This window comes from Nelumbo nucifera, chromosome 1 (assembly GCF_055504915.1).
Source record: "Nelumbo nucifera cultivar China Antique chromosome 1, China Antique-T2T, whole genome shotgun sequence".
Classification (NCBI taxonomy): domain Eukaryota; kingdom Viridiplantae; phylum Streptophyta; class Magnoliopsida; order Proteales; family Nelumbonaceae; genus Nelumbo; species Nelumbo nucifera.
In genome coordinates, this window is record NC_142649.1 from 105,938,756 (window position 1) to 105,958,645 (window position 19,890).

General features: G+C 37.4%; 1 protein-coding gene and 1 long non-coding RNA gene across 2 annotated transcripts; one reads left to right on the forward strand and one right to left on the reverse strand.

Moving 5' to 3' along the window:
• The first annotated feature begins 181 nt into the window (after nucleotides 1-181).
• LOC148803665 (uncharacterized) lies at nucleotides 182-8,219 on the forward strand. The gene is made up of 3 exons (XR_016085148.1): nucleotides 182-441; nucleotides 542-770; nucleotides 7,962-8,219. It is a non-coding gene; the product is annotated as an uncharacterized LOC148803665 (long non-coding RNA).
• A 6,976-nt stretch (nucleotides 8,220-15,195) lies between these two features.
• Nucleotides 15,196-18,223, reverse strand: LOC104608661 (phospho-2-dehydro-3-deoxyheptonate aldolase 1, chloroplastic-like). The gene is made up of 5 exons (XM_010274712.3): nucleotides 17,424-18,223; nucleotides 17,027-17,304; nucleotides 16,445-16,721; nucleotides 15,804-16,049; nucleotides 15,196-15,663 (listed from the first exon to the last, which is right to left on the reverse strand). Exons 1-5 carry the CDS (start codon nucleotides 17,976-17,978, stop codon nucleotides 15,394-15,396), a joined length of 1,626 nt encoding a protein of 541 aa, XP_010273014.1. The 5' UTR covers nucleotides 17,979-18,223; the 3' UTR covers nucleotides 15,196-15,393.
• Nucleotides 18,224-19,890: the final 1,667 nt, after the last annotated feature.

Here is a 19,890-nt window from a genome sequence, read left to right on the forward strand (position 1 = left end):
ACAGTTGAGGCTGTTGAAGAATTAGGGCATGTTTGGAACCGTTTACATTTATTGCAAAAATGGTGCCACATCAGCGTCATATCAGCATGGAAGATAAATGTTTTTTGGCTCAAAAAATACTGTTTGATGTATGCATTTATTAAAAAAACGCTGATAAACGTTTATCCATTTATTTGCATTGGTTTGCATTTCTCGCTTCCCCCAAAGGTTGGACGTTTCATGAAACGATGAGCTGAAGTGGATCCGATGTGGGTGCTGATGTGTCGTCTAGTGGTGTTGATCTGGTGCAACCCGGATCTACCATTCTAAGATAACCTAAAGCACCAAAGACAGATCTTCTTCCTCACTCTTTCGCCGCCTCAGAGGAGAACACCCGGATCTACCAGTCCAGCGACGACCGGAGAGAGGTTTCTTGGGCGGAGGGAGGAGCAGCTGCCGCCGGTAAAAAAGTCTTCGCTTTCTCCCTATTTTCTCTCTCTCTGACTTCTCTTTGTTTTCTCTTTTCTCCTAACATTCAGCAATATCTCTGTTTTCTTTGAAGGTTTTAGAGAGTGTTGCCGCATTTGAAGGTTTAAGAGAGAGAGAGGGAGAGAGTGTTTCTCGCCGCCAGTATGTTCTCCGAGTGTTGCCGCATATATTTTCGTCAATTATTTTTTATACTTTTCTTCAGTCTTCAACATACCAGCTTGAGTATTAATTCTTTCTACAAATTCCTGTTCAAGACCCAAAATATATTATTATATGTTGAGACTTGAGGGAAGAGGGATAAGGTATTTCCTAATTGAATTCCTGTGATTTGTATATACCTTCCACCTGACCAGCCAGTGTTGACGAACCATCCAGTGGCACCGTGCTTCTCCATTTTCTCGGCCAGCATTGCTGCATATTTGATAGGATGCAGCATGATGAATGCTGCTCCAAAGAAGGCGGAGAATGTCGCTTGTGGCTCCTTTATATGCTTCTCCCAAGTTTATGTCAGTACTATTTCACTATATAATTAATTCAACTAGCCAATGGACCCATAATAGCATAGAGCGTCCCATGTGTTAGCGTATTCTATCAAAACTAGGAGATATAGCTGTACACATCTTATCTCTTATTTCTTTCCTTATTGTATTCTACTTTGGGTCGCCGATGTATGTCTATTATAAATAAAGCTGTAGCCTACTCAATAGAATATCAAGAGAAATTATTATTTTCTTCATTTGTACATCTTGGTTTCATATCATGGTATCAAAGCCTTTGCTCCTTTGTTCGCCATGGTTGCAGTTGCTGTAGGAATTAGCGGATTTCAGTTGGTGCGCGATATCTGCATCAACCCTGAAGTTAGGGTTAGCAAGGAAATCAGAACTGCAGGAGTGTTGGAGAACTTTGCAGAAGGAGAGAAATATGCTAAGTAGACCTGTTCATGGGCCGGGTAGCCCGACGGCTCGGCCCGCACCCCGGTCGGGCTTGGTCATATAATTAGGCCTGCGGGCCTGACTTCGGGCTTAACACAGTAAGCTCGATTGTGTTTCGGGCCGGGCTCGGGATTTGTCAAAAAAGCTCGGCCCGAGCCCGGCCTGGCCTGACTCAGTATTATATATTATATAAAATATATAAATAATATAATATTTATTAAAATATATATTTATAATTTAATATATATATATATATTTTATTCTTTTCTTTATAATTTCAATCTATCTCTCTCTTTATTCAGCTGCTTCAACATTAATAATAATAATAATATAGGCTAAATTTCGGGCCCGGGACCAGGCTCGGGATTCGGGCTTTTTATGAGGACCGGGCTCGGGCTCGGGCCTTAAAAAAATTTGTTAATACACAGTAAAAGTCCGGCCCGAGCCCGGCCCATGAATAGGTCTAATGCTGAGCATACTCTCAGGAAGTTTGTTCGCAACAGGGCCCCTGGTTGCGAGTCGTCCGCTACTTTCACTGTCGTTCGTCCGCTCTCGTTTCTTCGGTCCTGCAGCAGCGTCCAATGGCTTCCTCTGTCAATCGATGGTTGAGGCCTGAGGTTTATCCTTTGACCGCCCAATCAACTGGAGCCCCACGTCGTTCTAGATCGAGCACTCGGCGAGCGTCTACTCCCACTGGAGCTGCAACCCTCGGTAAATCAAACGTTGTTCGATGATCGGAATCCCAGTTATCTTTTTTTTTTTGGATCTCTCATCCAGAAGTCCTCGGACGACTGTGCAGGAGTTTCAGTTCTAGAAGCACCATAATCTGAGATTTTCCTGGCAACATAAACCATTGAAGGTGATGACTTCCGTCATTCTCTTTTGTCGCTGCAACAGAAAATAATCTCCGACCGAGGGAGATGAGGCTGTTAAGAGATAGCTTTGCCATATGTTGAATGACCGACTTATGACTTTCATTCATCATTGGCTTTGCCGCTAGGTGGTAATCGAGTCTATTCATTCTTACGGAGACTAAGTCACAGAAATCTTCGTCAGCATAACCATAGTCGTTGAATTTCCTCCTGGAAGAAATCCGGTCGTGTTGTTGGTTGATGCAGTTGAATTTCCTCTTCATTCTCATTCGCGCACGAGACCTGCTTCCCAATGCGCTTGAAGGTGTGTTGCATTAGGTGTGCTGCATTCATTTCTTCTGCTTAAGCCAGACAAACCCGCTGCTTAAACCGGCAGTTCACGTCTTGTGGTCTGCGAATTAGAAAGGAAGGTTATGAAGGTGCAGAACCTTCGTTAGCATCTGCGTGTACCAGAATTGAGGCTGCCCCGACAATGAAGACATTAGGGATTCTGCGAAGTTTTTTTTAAGGTCAGTATTTTCCCGTGATTTGTGTTGCTCCAAAGATCTGCATTTCTCCTCATGGATTCATCTGAAGCTACTCAACATATCTCTCATCCCATCACTGTTATCTATGATGGCTCAAACTATGATTTATGGTCCCAAGAGATGTGCAGTTTTCTCAAGGGACGTCTTCTATGGCGATATGTGACCGGTGAGATTCCCAAACCTGCTAAAATTGCTGATGAAACAGAAGATAAATTAGCTGAACGAATAGAAAAATGGGACGGGAAAAATCATCAAATATTGACTTGGTTTCGCAATACTTGTATTGCAAGCATCAAGTTGGAATTTCGCAGATATGACTCTCCTAAAGAGGTATGGGATTTCTTACAAGCCCGTTATTCTATTTCTGATGATGTGCATCAATTTCAGCTCTGTAGACGTCTTCATCGTATGAAGCAGCAACCTGGACAGACGATTCACAGTAATGTCTCTGAATTACAAGTTCTTTGGGATCAGTTAACACAGTGTGAACCTGAATGGGATAGTACTTCTGCAGCTACTACCTATTCCAAGCTTCGCGATCGCCAACGTGTTTGGCATCTTCTGATAACTCTCAGGGATAAGTATGAACCTAGTGGTACTCTACTTCATCGTAGCCCATTGCCTTCTCTTGAAGTTGTGATCAAAGATTTGCTCTCTAAAGAAACTCGTCTAAAAACACTTCAAGATGAGCGATCCTTATTATCTACTGATGTTGTTCTTGCTACTCCGGGTACGTCAGCTACTTCTTCAACTAAATCTCCAAAACGGACTTTCTGCAATTACTGCAAGAAGACTGGTCACACTATTTCTGAGTGTCGCCACTTGCAAGGCAAAAAGGCATTTGGACAGAAGTCCTCATCCATGGGTTCTCTAGCTCCGAGTTCTACTGCAACTGCTGCCACAGAGAACACTTCTGATAATACCACTCCAAAATTTTCTCTCTTAGAGAACTTCAAGCTCTTCTTCACCAGCTCCAACCTGATTCTGGTATGCCTTCTAAATTAGTCTTGTTCGTCACTCCAGGTACTACCTCATCATGGTATTTTGATTCTGCATGTTGCAATCATATGACATCCAATTTATCACTGTTCACTTCCAAGTCTCATCCTTCTATTGCACCAATTGTTCATACTGCTGATAGTTCCACCTTAACTGTCAAAAGTGTAGGCACTATTTCAACATCTCGTTTGTCACTTCCTAACACCTTTTTGGTACCTCAATTATCTCTAAATCTTATATCTATTGGACAATTAAGAGAACTTGGTTTTGAAATACATTTCTCAAGTCGTGGTTGTACTGCGCAGGATTCACGGACAAGGAAAATCATTGGGACAGGCCGTAAGGTTGGGAGACTGTTTGAGCTATCATCTCTTCAATTACCATCTCTTGTTGTTGTTGTCACCTCTAGCGTCTGGCATTCTCACCTTGGTCACACTTCTACCTCTAAATTAGGATCTTTAATTTCTAATGGATGTTTGGATCCTGTTAAACCAACACACTTTGATTGTGTTTCATGTTCTCTTTCAAAACATCATGCTTTGCCTTTTAATATAAGTGATTCTGTTTCTTCTACACCTTTTGATCATATTCATTCTGATATTTGGGGCCCTTCGCCTCATAATACCATGGGTGGTTCACGTTATTTTGTGATGTTTGTTGATGATTTCTCTCGATATACATGGATTTATCTCATGCGTAATAAATCTGAATTACCTGCAATTTATATTCAGTTTGCCACCATGATCAAAACTCAGTTTTCCTCTATCATCAAGATTTTTTGCACTGATAATGCCATGGAATATAGAGATTCTGTCCTTATCCAATTTCTTTCACAAAATGGAACTATCATTCATAGATCTTGTCCCGGTACCTCTCAACAAAATGGGCATGCAGAACGAAAACATAGACATATTCTTGACACTGTTCGAGCTCTTTTAATCTCTTCCTCTTGTCCTGAACGTTTTTTGGGGGAAGCAACCCTCACTGCTGTTTATACCATCAATCGCATCCCTTCTCCTGTTATTGGTAACATTTCTCCTTATGAACGATTGTATGGCCATTGCCCTGATTGCTAGTCTCTTTGTGTATTTGGTTGTGCTTGTTTTGTTCTATTACAACCTCATGAACATACTAAATTGGAACCAAAAGCACGTCTATGTTGTTTTCTCGGGTATGGTATTGAACATAAAGGATATCGGAGTTGGGATCCTCTTTCCCAACGACTTCGCATATTTCGTCATGTTACCTTTTGGGAACACAAAATGTTTTCCAGCCTCTCCCCATTTCGAGTTACCACGACCTCTTCAAATTTTTTTACTGATCCTATTATCTCGCTTTTTCCTGATGATTTACCTGCATGTCCGACTACTTCTTCATCTGATAGCTCTAACAGTACTACACAACCTGCAACCTCTCTTGATGCATCTACCTTGGCTATGGATCCTCCAGCTCTGCCTTCTTCTGAGCCCTTGATTCCTCATGATGAATTCGACCCTGCTCATTTTGATGTTTCACTCCGTCGCTCTGGTAGGGTCACTAAACCTTCCATTCTTCTTCGTGATTTTCATTGTTATTCTGCCATTGTATCTTTATATGAGCCTTGTACCTATTGCGAGGCTAGTACTGACCCTCTATGGCAAAAAGCAATAACAGAAGAAATTCAAGCTCTTACAAGCACTCATACTTGGGATTTAGTTGACCTGCCTCCAGATAAATCCGTGATTGGTTGCAAATGAATCTACAAAATCAAGACTCGGGCAGATGGTTCAATTGAAAAGGTATAAAGCTAGATCGGTAGGTAAAGGGTTCACATAGGAGTATGGCATTGATTATGAGGAAACTTTTGCCCCAGTGGCCCGTCTCACTTCTATTCGTAGTCTTATTGCGATTGCTGCAGCTAAGCACTGACAGTTATTTCAGATGGATGTTAAGAATACTTTTCTCAATGGTGATCTTTCTAAAGAAATTTATATGCAACCCCCTCCTGGTTATGCTCATCTCCCTAATCAGGTTTGTCGTCTCCGTAAGGCTCTATATGGACTTAAGTAGGCGCCTCGAGCATGGTTCTCCAAATTCAGCTCCACTATTTGTTAGTTTGGTTTTCAATCTAGCACTTATGATCATGCCTTGTTCATCCGAAAGACCTCTCAGGGTTGTGTACTTCTCCTCCTTTATGCGGATGACATGATCATTACTAGCAATGATTTGCAGGGCATTTCCGCTCTTAAGATATTTCTTAGCAAACAGTTTGAAATGAACATACCAACCATTTTTTTTATTTTCCGATCGCCTGGAAGGGACAAAAGAAACATCTTGTTGTTTCTTCAACAATTTCTGATCTCTAGTGGACCTCTCAGTAGGATTCGAACCCAGATGAAGTTCTGACCATCTGTCAGAGAAAAAAGAACGAATTGATCTTGTAGGATTCCCAAGAAATTCTTCGATTTCTTCCGGAAGCACGTTCCGTGAATAGCCGGGACATTGAGGAATATCTAGAAAAGCACTTTGGGAAAGATCTTGGTCGACTAACTTATTTTTTAGGCATTGAGGTCTCCTCCGATCAATCGGGATATTATCTATCTTAGGCCAAGTATGCCACTGATCTTGTTTCTCGTGCAGGACTCACTGATACTAAGACTGTTAACACTCCGATTGAGCCTAATGCCCATTTTTCAACCACTGATGGTACTCCTCTTAGTGACTGCACCTTATATCGGCAACTAGTTGACAGTCTTGTATACCTTACTGTTACTCGTCCTGATATTGCGTATGTTGTTCATATTGTGAGTCAGTTCATGTTTGCCCCTCGCACTACTCATTATGATGTTGTACTTCGGATCATCCGTTATGTCAAGGGCACTTTGTTTCATGGACTTCACTACTCCAGTTCTTCCTTTCTTCATTTGATTGCATATTCTAATGTTGATTGGGCCGGTGATCCTACTGATAAACGGTCCACTACTGGTTATTGCTTCTTTCTTGGAGATTCTCTTATATCTTGGCGTAGTAAGAAGCAAACAGTTGTCTCTCGTTCCAGTACTGAAGCTGAATATCAAGCTTTTGCTGACACCACCTCCGAGTTGTTATGGTTACGATGGTTACTCCATGACATGGGAATCACTCATTCATCTGCAACCCCTCTTCACTGTGACAATCGTAGCGCCATACAGATTGCCCACAATGATGTATTTCATGAGCGCACTAAGCATATTGAGACTGATTGTCACTTTATTCGTCATCATGTGCTCAAGGATATTGTTTGCCTTATTCCTGTCCCTTCCTATGATCAGTCTGTAGATATATTCACCAAAGCTCTCTCATCTTCGCTTTCGTGCTCTCGTTGGAAAACTCCAGATGACTGATACATTACCATCTTGAGTTTGATGGGGGATGTTAGCGTATTCTATCAAAACTAGGAGATATAGTTATACATATCTTATCTTATCTCTTATTTCTTTCCTTATTGTATCCTACTTTGGGTCGCCGATGTATCTCTATTATAAATAGAATTGTAGCCTATTCAATAAAATATCAAGAGAAATTATTATCTTCTCCATTCGTCCATCTTGATTTCGTAATCCCATGGTTCCTTAATGAACACCAAGTAGCACTTGAGAAATTCTTATACTGAATGGGAGATAGATGTGTGACAGTTCCTACTTCCTAGATCTTAGAGAGGTTTGTTTGTATTATAGCACAAAGATTTAGTAGTAGTAGTAGTTTTGAAATGATCATCTGAAGAAAAAATAAATAAAAATGAAGTCATTATGCGCATACCAGAGCTGTGAAACTTCCTAGAACTCTCCCTCAACTTATTTTCTATGAAAGTATTATCATACCAAACACAGCCTTGGGATCCAGGTACTAGTAAGGCATATTTTTAAGAAGAAAAAAAATATATGTCAGAGACATATGTTGACATATATAAAGGTTTAGTAAGGCATATTATCATACCAAACAATAGCATGTTTGCCGTCCAGTGTAGATTGTGTTCAATTTGTTTTTATTTCGTACATGTATTATACATCGGTCTACTTTAATAACATGCCATTAGCTTACATTGCAAAACATGTGCACATTGCTATTGTTAATTCCATTTTTATGTTACCATTAGAATATTCATGATACTTGTTTTGACAATTGTCATATAAAACAATATGCAGATACTAATGACGGAAGGAGTTTCTTTGCCAATGTGCTCATGTGGAGAGGGAGAAATGACAGTGCATATGGCTAGGACCGATAATACCATTGAGAGGGGATCACAGAGGCTCTTTCATATGGGTGAACCAATACAATGGGGGATACCCAACACCCGGTAGGAATGCCCCAAAACAACACCGTTGTTCGATAGTTGTGCAACCACATCCAAATAATAGTAACATTGCTTTGTTAGCTTGTTGTGGTTGCAATATTCTGTGTTTTATTGAAATAAAAATGATAAAAATATGGAACACGTCTAGTAGTGTAGACTTTTTCAAAATTTAACTATATACGGAAAACTGAATAGGTTCCACAATGATGTAGGCTTATATACAAAAACTTGTCTGACCTATTAATTATCATTGCAGACTTGTTAGTATGGATTACATTAGGGTTTTGTGCTTTTATTTTTATTAATTTTATTGGATGCAATTGAGAGAGAGAGAGAGAGAGGGGGGGGGGAGGGAGAGAAGAGTAAATTGAGACGTGAAATTTATTTGAATTTGGGCTTTGACTGGCCCAAGCCAAGCCCAAATTGATCTACCTTGCAAATGGCATCTTTGTTATTCAAAAGAAAAAAAAAAATAAGTGATTTGATAAAATGTTGGAAAGAAGATAGATATTTGCTCAATTGAATAACATTAATAGCCATCATTCCCTTATAGGCAACAAAGATATATAGAGAGAGAGAGAGAGTTTGGACTGCTGGATTAACTAATGTATCCTATACACCACAATGAAGGTGTCACACTGAAACATCCATATGGTTGTTTCTTGAAACGCCCCACCAAACAGCATGAAATGGAAAAACGTTTATTGTTGCTGGAGTGTAAAGGGGCATTTCTTGAAACGCCCAGTTTAAACTTAACCAAACAACAAAGTGAAAAACGTTTAAAGTGGATGTTTATCATATAAACGTTTTTCTGATAAACATAAACAGTTCCAAACACATACTTAGTTTAATCTTTATTATGCATTATCAGCTCTATCGTGACGGTCTGACAAATGAACATGGAAATAAGAGCATGGTTCAAAGTCTTGATATATTAATCTAAATTAGATGTAGGGATGCCAATGGGTCAGGTTAAATGGTAAATAGTTAACATGTCTTGACCCAACCCGTGTTAGGTTTCAATTCATTACCTGAGCTGGGTTGAGTCCCGTTCAGGTTTGGTTGACCCACCCCATTAGGTATTTTTGTAATTTGCTATGATTTCTAACTCCATTGTATTAAGGCCCTGTTTGCTTTTTGAAAAGTTATATATCTAGGTAAATGCACATACCCAGATAAATATATTTATCTATGTTTTTTTATTTTTTAGGTAAATAAGAAAATTACCATTTTAATCATATACCAAGGGACAATACATTTTTCGTACGCCTCACATAAATCTGAAAAAGGAATATAGGATATCTTGATGAATGAAAACCAAAATTCCATTTAACAAACTTTCCTCCACTCAAAATTAAAAAAATATATATATATTCACTAAAGTTTCATGTTTATTTTGGCTTGTTTTCTTTTATCAATGGGTTAAGTGATACTTAGAACTTATAAAGCAAATTTCAATCAATTTTAAAGTTTTAATATATTATGAAAACTAGCGGGGACCCGTGCGATGCACGGGATTTACTAAGCGAAAGCTAAATAACAGAAATGGTCATTTACTAAAATATCCCCTATAGTTTCATGGATTTACTAAAATCTACCCTATAGTTAAAATTTTACTAAAACACCATTTATAATTTGCAATGGATTTAATCAATCTTCCATTAGATGACAATGAAAAATGGTAGTGTTGACCCTAATGTTCATTTAAATAAATTTAATAAAAAATAATAAAAAATCCATTTTTGCCCTTTATAAGACACCAACAACCACTCTATTTGCTATATTTGGTTAATTTTGTTTTCTGTACAAAAAAAGTGTTAAGGGTATTTTTGAAATAAAAAATCGTGGGCCTAATGGCAAAACAAACACTCCTTAATGAAAGGTTGATTAAGTAAATAGGTTGTAACTTGTCAAAACAAAAGTAAATAGGTTGTAAAATATATGGGATGTTTTAATGAAATGAAAACTATAAGGTAGGTTTAAGTAATATGTAAAACTATAATATGTGTTCTAGTAAATGACCCTAATAGAATCACATGAGAGTATACAATTGTTTTATATTTTCAACTTTTTAAATAATTAATAATTATTTATATTTTATATACTACTTTTAATAATTTTTTATAATACAAAAATAACAATAATTCGTTTCAGTTAGATTTATTCATCAAACTGATGAAACCGACCAACCCGATCAACTTAACCCAAGTTGGTTGGTTTTCTAGTATTTTAGGTCGGCTTTGGTTCAAAAATTTTCCAATTCGACCAAGTTGGGTCAATTTCACTTTGGCCATTTGTAAACCAACCAAAATCGAACAACCTAACCATGGATATATAATATTTTTTAAATATAATTTTTAATATGGAAAAGTGGGAAATTTCCCATATTTCTTAGTCTAAAAAGTTTTATATTATAAATCTAATTTTTAAATTTATTTTTTTAATAATTGCACTATAATTTTTAAAATTTAATTTAATTTTTAAGTTTAAATCTTTTGAACCGACTAACCAAACCAAAAAATCAACCCAAACCGATACAACTTGAGTGGGTCGGTTTTCAAAAAAGGTTAGTTGGTTTTAGCTGACCAACTCCCCAACCAGACCAAGTCAATTTGGTTGGCCAAATAGCCTACAACCGAATCAAACCAACTCATGAACACTCATAATTTTAGCTAAATTAATAGTCTTATCTCTGATAAACAACAATAGTTTAATCTCTAGTAATTATTGATAATTTATAGCAAAAATATACAATTATTGAAAATATATTGATAATGAAAAAATACAATAAGTACTAAAAATATATTAACTTGGTCAATAAATAGTATAATCTCAAAGAATAGTTTAATCTCTAATAAATATTAATCAATAAATTATAACAAAAATACAATAAGTACAATAAATTAAATTTAAAAATTTCACTAATAGTAGTTTAATCTCCAATAACTATTGAAAGTTTTCTATTAAATAACAAAGCAAAATAAATTTATACAAAATCATCGAAAATACATTTTTCACAAACACATTAAATAATTACTGAAATACAATAAATATTAATTTTAGTATATATAATTATATAATAAATATAGATTAAGAGTTTAAAATTATTATTAATAAATATTAATTTTTCTGAAAGTTATCTTCTCGAATTATTACTTGATATAAGTGAAATTAGTTATTAACAATATTATGCAAAAATATTAATTATTATTAATTTCAATATTATGTTATAATTATTTTTCTACTTTTTAGAATTTTTTTAACATTTATTACATAATTTCTTTATTTTAACTATTTAAATATTTTGTTATTTAAAATACTGAGTTATTTAAATACTTAAGTAATATGTAAAATATTTAAATTTTAAATATTAGATATTTATGGAATTTAATTATCCATAATATCATAATTTATACTATTATTACATAATTTCATTATTAATTTTGTAATATATTAAATTATTATTAATTTCAATATTATGTTATAATTATTTTTCTGCTTTAAAGAAATTTTTTAAATTTATTACATAATTTTGTTATTTTAACTATTCAAAATCTAGTTATGATAAATATCTAATTATTTAAATAATCTATAAAATATTTAAATTTTTTGTTACTTGAATTTTATTTATTTAAAGCTATTACATATTATTAAATGTTTGAAAAATATTTAAATTGATGATCCGGAAAAGCATAATTTAAATTGTTAGTACATAATTTCGTGATATATTTTGTAAAAATATAAAATCATTTATTAGATAATTTCATTATTTTATCTATTTAAAATATAGTTATGATAAATATATAGTTATTTAAATATTTAAATAATCTATAAAATATTTATTTATTTATTTAAAGCTATCACATATTATTAAATATTCGAAAATCATTTAAATTGATAATTCGAAAAAAACATAATTTAAAAATGTTAGTACATAATTTCGTGATATATTTTGTAAAAATATAAAATTATTTTTTATGTTTTTAATAAATATTTTAAAGTTATTTTATAATTTTATTAGAATATTTAAATAATTCTTAAATATTTTTAATCCAAACTTTTTTTATAGATACAGATAAAAAGTAGGGGAGAGGATAAATAGGAATCAAAAATAATTTAGGAGAGAAACTCTCTACTAAATTAGAGATAATTGTGGAGATAAAAATAGGAATTAGAGATAATTTAGAAGATAAACAGGAATTAGAGATAATTCTGTAGAAAGTGAGAGATAGTTTAAGATAAATTTTAGGAGAAGATATTATTTAGGCTACTTTTGGGTTTGGTTTGATGGAAATGATAGGGAAAGGAAGGGAAAGGCATGAAAAACCTTCCTTTGATCATTTCCCTACATTTTCTTTCAAACTTAACATAGCCTTAGGTTATTGGGAAAGTACAGTTTAAAAAATAACATAAAATAAAAAAAAAAATAAAAAATTCAAAAAAATTAAAAATGGGGAACCGATCCATTTGACCGATTGGATGAAATGGGATCAGGTTCAATCCTAAAAGGTTGGGGCTGGTTGGAAATGACACGTTTCTATGGTTGAGGTGAACCGATCCATTTGACACATCCTTGACTGGATGCACACGTGGTGCAAGCTGCATTACAACGTGGATGAACTCCGGTAGCTGATGCACAGTTGCCGTGTTTGTCTCGACATTTTAGTTCAGTTGGGAGACGTGGAGTGTGAGGAGCAATTGCTATTGCTTTGCTTGAGCTTGACAAGTTAAACCCACAACGCCAGAGTAGTAGTAGGTACCATAGTGCAGTTTCTGAATTGTGATTGGGAGATTTGGTTGGTGTGTGTCTGCCTTGACTTCCAAACCCAATTGAATAATGAGTATCCTTCCACATGATCTCCGTTGGTCTGCTGACTACTGATTACTGACAGTCGCTTGTTTGTTTTGAAATTTCAACATATCAACGATGGCATTGGCACTAATTACCCAAAGCTAACACACTACGTCACCACCCTAGTCGTTGAAGGTTGAAACCGGGTCCCTTGGCTCATTGGCCATAGCGACTTTTGCTCTGCCCTTTAGCTCCAAAGGGTCGAAAGATCCCCGTCAATGAGATGAGAGATGGAGTTGGTTACATGATACATTCCATCCACTGTTTAATACGGTAAAGTATCAGAATGGACCATCGAAGTAGATAAACCTAACCCATAAAAACAGAAGTAGGTGAACATAAAAATCCTATACTTTTTATTTCGGTTGTTGCTCCAGAGTCAAAGATAGATAGATACCCCTCCTTTTCTCGACTACCATCGAAGTAGATGACTGTATGCTCATTTTTTCCCTAATTTAATATATTTCTACTTACCTACCCTCTAAGCAGCAACCTTAGGTATACAGAATGCTGATTCAATTCTTCTAAATAAGATTTTGAGTTTGTTTCAAATACAATTTTTGTGGAAAATGGCTTAGGATTTCAGTATTCAGTTCTTCTAATTAAATATACGCCTAGAACAATTCCATGTCAACTAGTAGGGGAGGTTTTACTTTTTTTTAGTGTATATTTTTCATTTTTTAGCGTCTATTAAACGAAGGAGTAAGTTCCTCTGAAATCGTATTGTGGAAGTTCCGGATTATAGCTACATAATTTCGGATTTCCTACTAAATTCCCTCGACTCCCCTCTCTACTAACCCATTAAAATGATTCCAGCTGTCACTAACTCCTATGTAGTGTAACGATTGACTAATGCCTAAATTAATTCTTCCGTTAGATACTATTTTAAAGAAATATCTTTTTTTATGCATTAATTAAATATTTCTAAAAATAAAAATATAATAATTTTGGGTGGTCTGTAACTAGGGGTACTCACGGTTCGGGTAATTGAACCGTGGGCCTTTTTTGTCAACCGAACCAATAGTATCAGTTTTTGGAAGAACCGAACCGAAATTAGTCGATTAACCGACGGTTTGGTTCATTGGTTTTTCAGTTTTTTTGACTTTATAATATTTATTATAAAAATGTATATAAATATATAATAAAAAAATATATAATATATTATAAATATATATATATATATATTTATATATATATAATGCGTATTTATTAATTTATAATGTATAAAATATATATAATATACATAAACATATAGATATAGAAAAACATGTATACCAGTCAGTTCGGTTAACTACCGGTTTTTTAAATTAGTTAACCGAAACTAAACCGATACCTTCGATTTTTTTAAAATGCCAAACCGACCAGTTCAATTAACCGATTTTTTGGTTTGATCAGTTCAGTTTTTCAATTTTTTTTTGCTCACCCTTTTAACTCTTTTTCCATGTATGAATTTGCTTTACTAGGCATAGAAAAGAAATAAAAATGGAAATATCTATTTTAATTATATGCAAATTTCCCATTCTCTCTTTAATTATATGTAAATTAATTCTCTAAGCCTCGTAAAGCAAAATTATTATATTTTTATTTTTAGGAATATTTAATTAATGCATAAAAATAAATATTTCTTTAAAATAGTATTTAAGGGAGGGATTAATTAAGGCATTAGTCAATCGTTACACTAGACAGCTGGAATAATTTTAATGGGTTAGTAGAGAGGGGACTAGAGGGAAGTTAGTAGGAAATCCGGACTCGAAATTGCAATGGACCAAGAACTCATCGCCTGATGGTGACTGTTCACTACTCTCTCTCTCTCTCTTATGATTGATTATATGTGTGTTAGGTGGAGAAGGGGACACGTGACCAAACAAGCCCTTAAAGCATAGACAACCTACCTCTACCACCTACCTCACCAATCCTCTAGAATTAGCAATTAGTTGGTTGGTGGGCAACGTCACCTGTTGGACAGCCAATCCCATCAGCAGCCGGCCACTGCTTCCAATCAACAATATATCTCCCATAAATAAATAAATATATCTGTTCCTTCTTGGCATGTATATATCGGATGAGAAGTTGAGATTCAAAGATCGCGGGTCTGAGTTTTCAGTCAATAATCTCTCTGTTGAACACGCACCTTGCTCTAGCTGGATGGGGTGCTAAAATGTAAAATGTTCTGACCAGTCTCACGCAAGGCCAAGAGAAAGAACCTCTGAATGAATTTAATTGTTTGAAATTGAAACCAATAATAGCCTTCGCTTTATTCATCTCTCATATATTTAAAAAAGTCTCGACCCATAAAGGTTTACAGTATACTTACATTACATGCATGCAATTACATATAAATTAATTTCAAAAGCCAACACAAGAAAATATTAGAGAAGTGCCAGTAATTAGGGAAAAGAAGCAACAAATGGACCCCCTAGCCTACACTCTACAGCCCCCCCAAGGAACCGATGACGGGCTGCGACCCAATCCTCCTCTTCCTAAGCCGCTCCGCGATGATGAAGGCAAGCTCCAGAGACTGAGATGCATTCAGCCTTGGGTCGCAGTGGGTGTGGTAGCGTGAGCCTAGGTCGTCGAAGGTCACAGTCCTTGACCCTCCAATGCACTCTGTCACGTTTTGACCTGTCATCTCTAGATGAACACCTCCGGGGTGGCTGCCTTCTTGCTCATGCACATCGAAGAATGCTCGGACCTCCGCCTGCCAATTGCCAAAGTGCCCAACAATTAACAATTAAACTTAAACTAGGGAGCCCTGGCCTTCAACTTCAGGCTTCAGGAATCAGGATGAGAAGCGGTAACTGCCCAATCTCAATCAGAAAAAGAGACAGATAGACATACCCTGATTGCGTCGAAGGGGCGAGTTTTGAGACCACAAGGAGCCTTGATGGTGTTGCCGTGCATTGGGTCACTAACCCAGGTGACCACTTGGCCTGCTCTGCGAACCGCCCTTATCAGATGTGGAAGTTTCACTCTCATGTTCTCAGCTCCCATCCTCGTGATTATCGTTATTCTACCAGGTTTGTTCTGAGGATTCAGGATTTCGATCAACCTCACTAGCTCGTTGGGGTCCATCTTATCACTTACCTGCATCACAAGCAGCAATTACCTGCTTTTAGTTACTCAACCTCCATCAAAAAATTTAGAGTAATAAACAAATACAGTAGTAGTACCTGACAATCAAATACTACATATGTATGTCTAATTCATATGCATAAAGACTATGTCAAAATTCACACCCAAAGCATTCAAAGTACAAACGAAGTTGCTGAGCAACTCAGAATTTGGACAAGTTGACCGAGTTTAACAATAAAGAGTTTCATAAAAGTAGAACAGCCACCAATTATTATAAAAATCCAAGAAGACCGATTTTGGCAGTGACGCTGACTCAAACTTTGGTAATTTGTAAATATGGGCAGGGATTAGGGCAGAGTAATTAATTAAGGGGAAAAATAGAAGGGTAAATACAAGTCTCCTCATACCTTGATGCCAAGGGGATTGGCAATTCCTCTCAGGAACTCGACGTGGGCACCATCTAGTTGTCGGGTGCGTTCCCCAACCCAGAGCATGTGAGCAGAGCAGTCATAGAAGAAGCCAGAGGTCGAATCTTCCCTGGTCAGTGCTTGCTCGTAGGGCAAAAGCAAGCACTCGTGGGATGTCCAGAACTCGGTTGTGGTCATGATCGGGTGGTCAACCGTGAGCCCAGCGGCAGACATGAACCCTAGAGCCTCATCAACCCGGTGAGCCAGTTCTTGGTATCTGTTTCAATCCAATTAAACACAATTAAATTAAAACCTCATCCTAAATCCAATTAATTACCACTACGAATCCGGCTCGTTGCGGTTCTCAAGAACCACCTGTGTCGCCCGAGTCCACGAATTCCAAACTCAAAAACACTAGGGCAACAGAAAGCAGGGAGCAGATTGAAATGTGATAGGATAGCAACCCGTGATTCGACTAATAATCTATATGATCTTTAAGACAAATCGACAGTAAAATCCCCAAAAGGAAAAAGGCTAAGACGAGTCACCGAGATGAAGATAAAGAGAGAGTCGTATGAATACCTGTCTCCCTGTTCGTTGTGTTCAGTGAAATCGAGATTCCACTGAGTAACTCTTTGCATGGCAGCGTAACCTCCAGTAGCGAAAGCCCTGAGAAGGTTTAGAGTAGCTGCGGCTTGGCAGTAGGCCCTAATCATCCTCTGTGGGTCCGGAACTCTGGACTTCTCATTGAAAGCATCCCCATTGATATTGTCCCCTCTGTAACTCGGAAGTTTTACTCCGTTTTTCTCCTCAAATGGATCCGATCTTGGCTTTGCAAACTGACCAGCCATTCTTCCCACCTAAACCATAAAAGCCCGGATCGTCGGTCAACTTCGCGCGGTTCTCCAGAAAAATCTCAATTTGAGAGAAAGACAATCAAGAGATGAAGAGGAGCAAATGAGAAGGAAAAATATCAAACCTTGACGACAGGCATTTGTCCTCCGAACATGAGAACGGCACCCATCTGGAGAAGAATACGGAAGGTGTCCCGGATGTTGTTGGCGTTGAACTCCTTGAAACTCTCGGCACAATCGCCGCCCTGGAGAAGGAAGGCCCTACCCATGGCAGCCTCAGCGAGGCGTTCCTCCAAACTTCTCGCTTCACCAGCGAAAACGATGGGTGGGAAAGCTTCGATGGTCTTGAGAACAGATTCGAGCTCTTGCTTGTCTGGGTACTCAGGGAGCTGGAGAGCCTTCTTAGATTTCCAGCTATCGACGGTCCATTTGCCGGGAACGGTCTTTGGGGGGATGGTGGTGGAGGCAGAAGCGGCAGACTTGGATTGCTTGTCTGCGACGACGGGGTTCTTGGCGGGCTCCGCGGCGTGGACGGCTGAGATGGGTTTGGCAGATCTGGAGATGGATTTGTTGTTGGGGAAGAGAGGGAAAGAGGAATGTTGAGGGTTGGAGGAACGAAGAGGGGATTGAGACTGTAGAAGAGATTTGGAGGAGAGAGTAGATGTGCTTGCAAGAGCCATTGTTTCTTCAAGAACTTTACCCCTTTTTTCTGGATTCTGTGCTTTAAAGATCAAAATAGGAAGAAAGAATTGATGAAGAGTGCAAGAAGAAGGCCCTGAAGAATCGGGAGAAGAAATGAGAGAGATTTTATACTAACGATGTGGTGGGTGGGGGAGAGTCTGTGGCGCGGGTTGTTGGGGGAAAAAAGGAAGGTGGTGGGTAGGTAGGAGTAGGACGAGTCGAGTCAAGAGTCAGTGCGGCTGTGCGGGGCGAGTGAAGGAAAGACTGAAGAAGATGCACAAGTGGGAATTGGTAGGCGATTAGGGGTAATGTTGGTCATTTGCTCTCAACTATACCAAATAATTAACGCCAATAAACCAATCACTGGTCGTATTTTGTGGTCTTTCACCTAATTCTACCCAAACCCTTGACTCCCTCCCAGTCGCGGCGGCGGTTCGGAGCCGATGACGGAATGAGTACAACATAATTGCGTTCTTTTTCCAATTTTTTTCCTCTGTTCACCCCAAAAATACGTTTCAATACGCTCACAGTAAGATTGACACCGCACATCTCATACATGATCGATTTCAGTCTTGTGGTGGATCTACACCATGAACATTGTTGCAACGGAGGATTTTGTGGGAAGCAGATCCATCCCAATAGTTTCGCTAAGCTTGAATTCTTTTTTTATTGTCAGTCTTATGAGTTATGACTTCTGAATTCATCCTTCACCGTAAATCTAGAATATGTTTGGTGGGTTCGGTGTACGCATTGTTTGATTAGGATTTGTTCTTTTTTGAAAATGCCACGTTACCATGAGAATAGCATAAAATAGTAATTTTTCTTATTTACACTTTTGACAGAGTTAAATATGGGCGTGATTGAGTGAACGTGTCATTTTTTTTGGTAATCGGGTGAACGTGTCCAGTCCATAAATTTCTATGATGCCGCCATACCGGCGTGTTTACTCCTCTTGGTTACGTAGCCTGTTGTATACAGCGTGTAGAGCAGCAGATACCGAGTGTTTTTACTACACGTGCAAGGTGGAAGACGAATCCTAACCGTCCAATGGATAGAAGATCCTCGATAATTGCAGTGAATAGGACATGTAGTATTACTACTACTTTTAACCACGATGTTTTTTGAAATTATCAATTTGTCGTATTTCCCAGAAATATGCATTTGACGTGATTGTATCACGTGGCTAAATAGACGAATCCTGGCGTCTTACACACACGCGTACAAAATGCTAGGGCTGTTCATAAGAATGCCCAATCTGGACCGATCCAATCTGAGCCGGTCGGGTTTTCATTAGTACCGGTTGGTTTTAGGTTGGGAAGATATATAAATCGATATATTGGGTCGGTTTCGGTTTTCTTGTGTGAAAACCGAAATCAACCCGACCCGAACCGAATTAGTCTTCTACTAGTTCGGTAGTTCCTAGTTTGAGTAGTTTCCTACTTAACTATAACTAGTCTTCTACTAGAACTAGAAGGCCAATTAAGCAATTGCAATTAGAATAGGCAATCTATCATAGTTTCTAACTTTCTATAATCTTTTACACCAAATAGGCAACCCATTAGGCAATTACAATTAGAATTCAATTAGGTGTCCTTTTGTACAAGAGCAAAACCGAAACCGACCCAAACCGACCCAAACCAACTCAAACCGACCAAGTCAGTTTGGCCTACCAGTGGGTCGGTTTCGGTTTCCACCTCAGGTAACCCGACCAAGTCGGGTCGGTTGGGAAAACCCCAATAAACCGACCCAACTCGACTCATGAACACCCCTACAAAATGCAAATACAACCAACGACATGGAAAACCAAAGTCTGCGAAAAAACAATGATAAAATATAAAAATAAAAAAGAGTAAAATAGAAAAACCTCTTATAAAAATATGAGGTTTTATTTTCACAAAAACCTCTCTTAAA

Coding starts and splice junctions, on each gene's coding strand:
- LOC104608661 (XM_010274712.3), bottom strand. CDS start 17,978: ATGGCTCTTGCAAGCACATCTACTCTCTCCTCCAAATCTCTTCTACAG. Junction 16,722..17,026: donor CACAACGAACAGGGAGACAG/GTATTCATACGA, acceptor GGATTGAAACAG/ATACCAAGAACTGGCTCACC. Junction 15,664..15,803: donor GCCCCTTCGACGCAATCAGG/GTATGTCTATCT, acceptor GGCAATTGGCAG/GCGGAGGTCCGAGCATTCTT.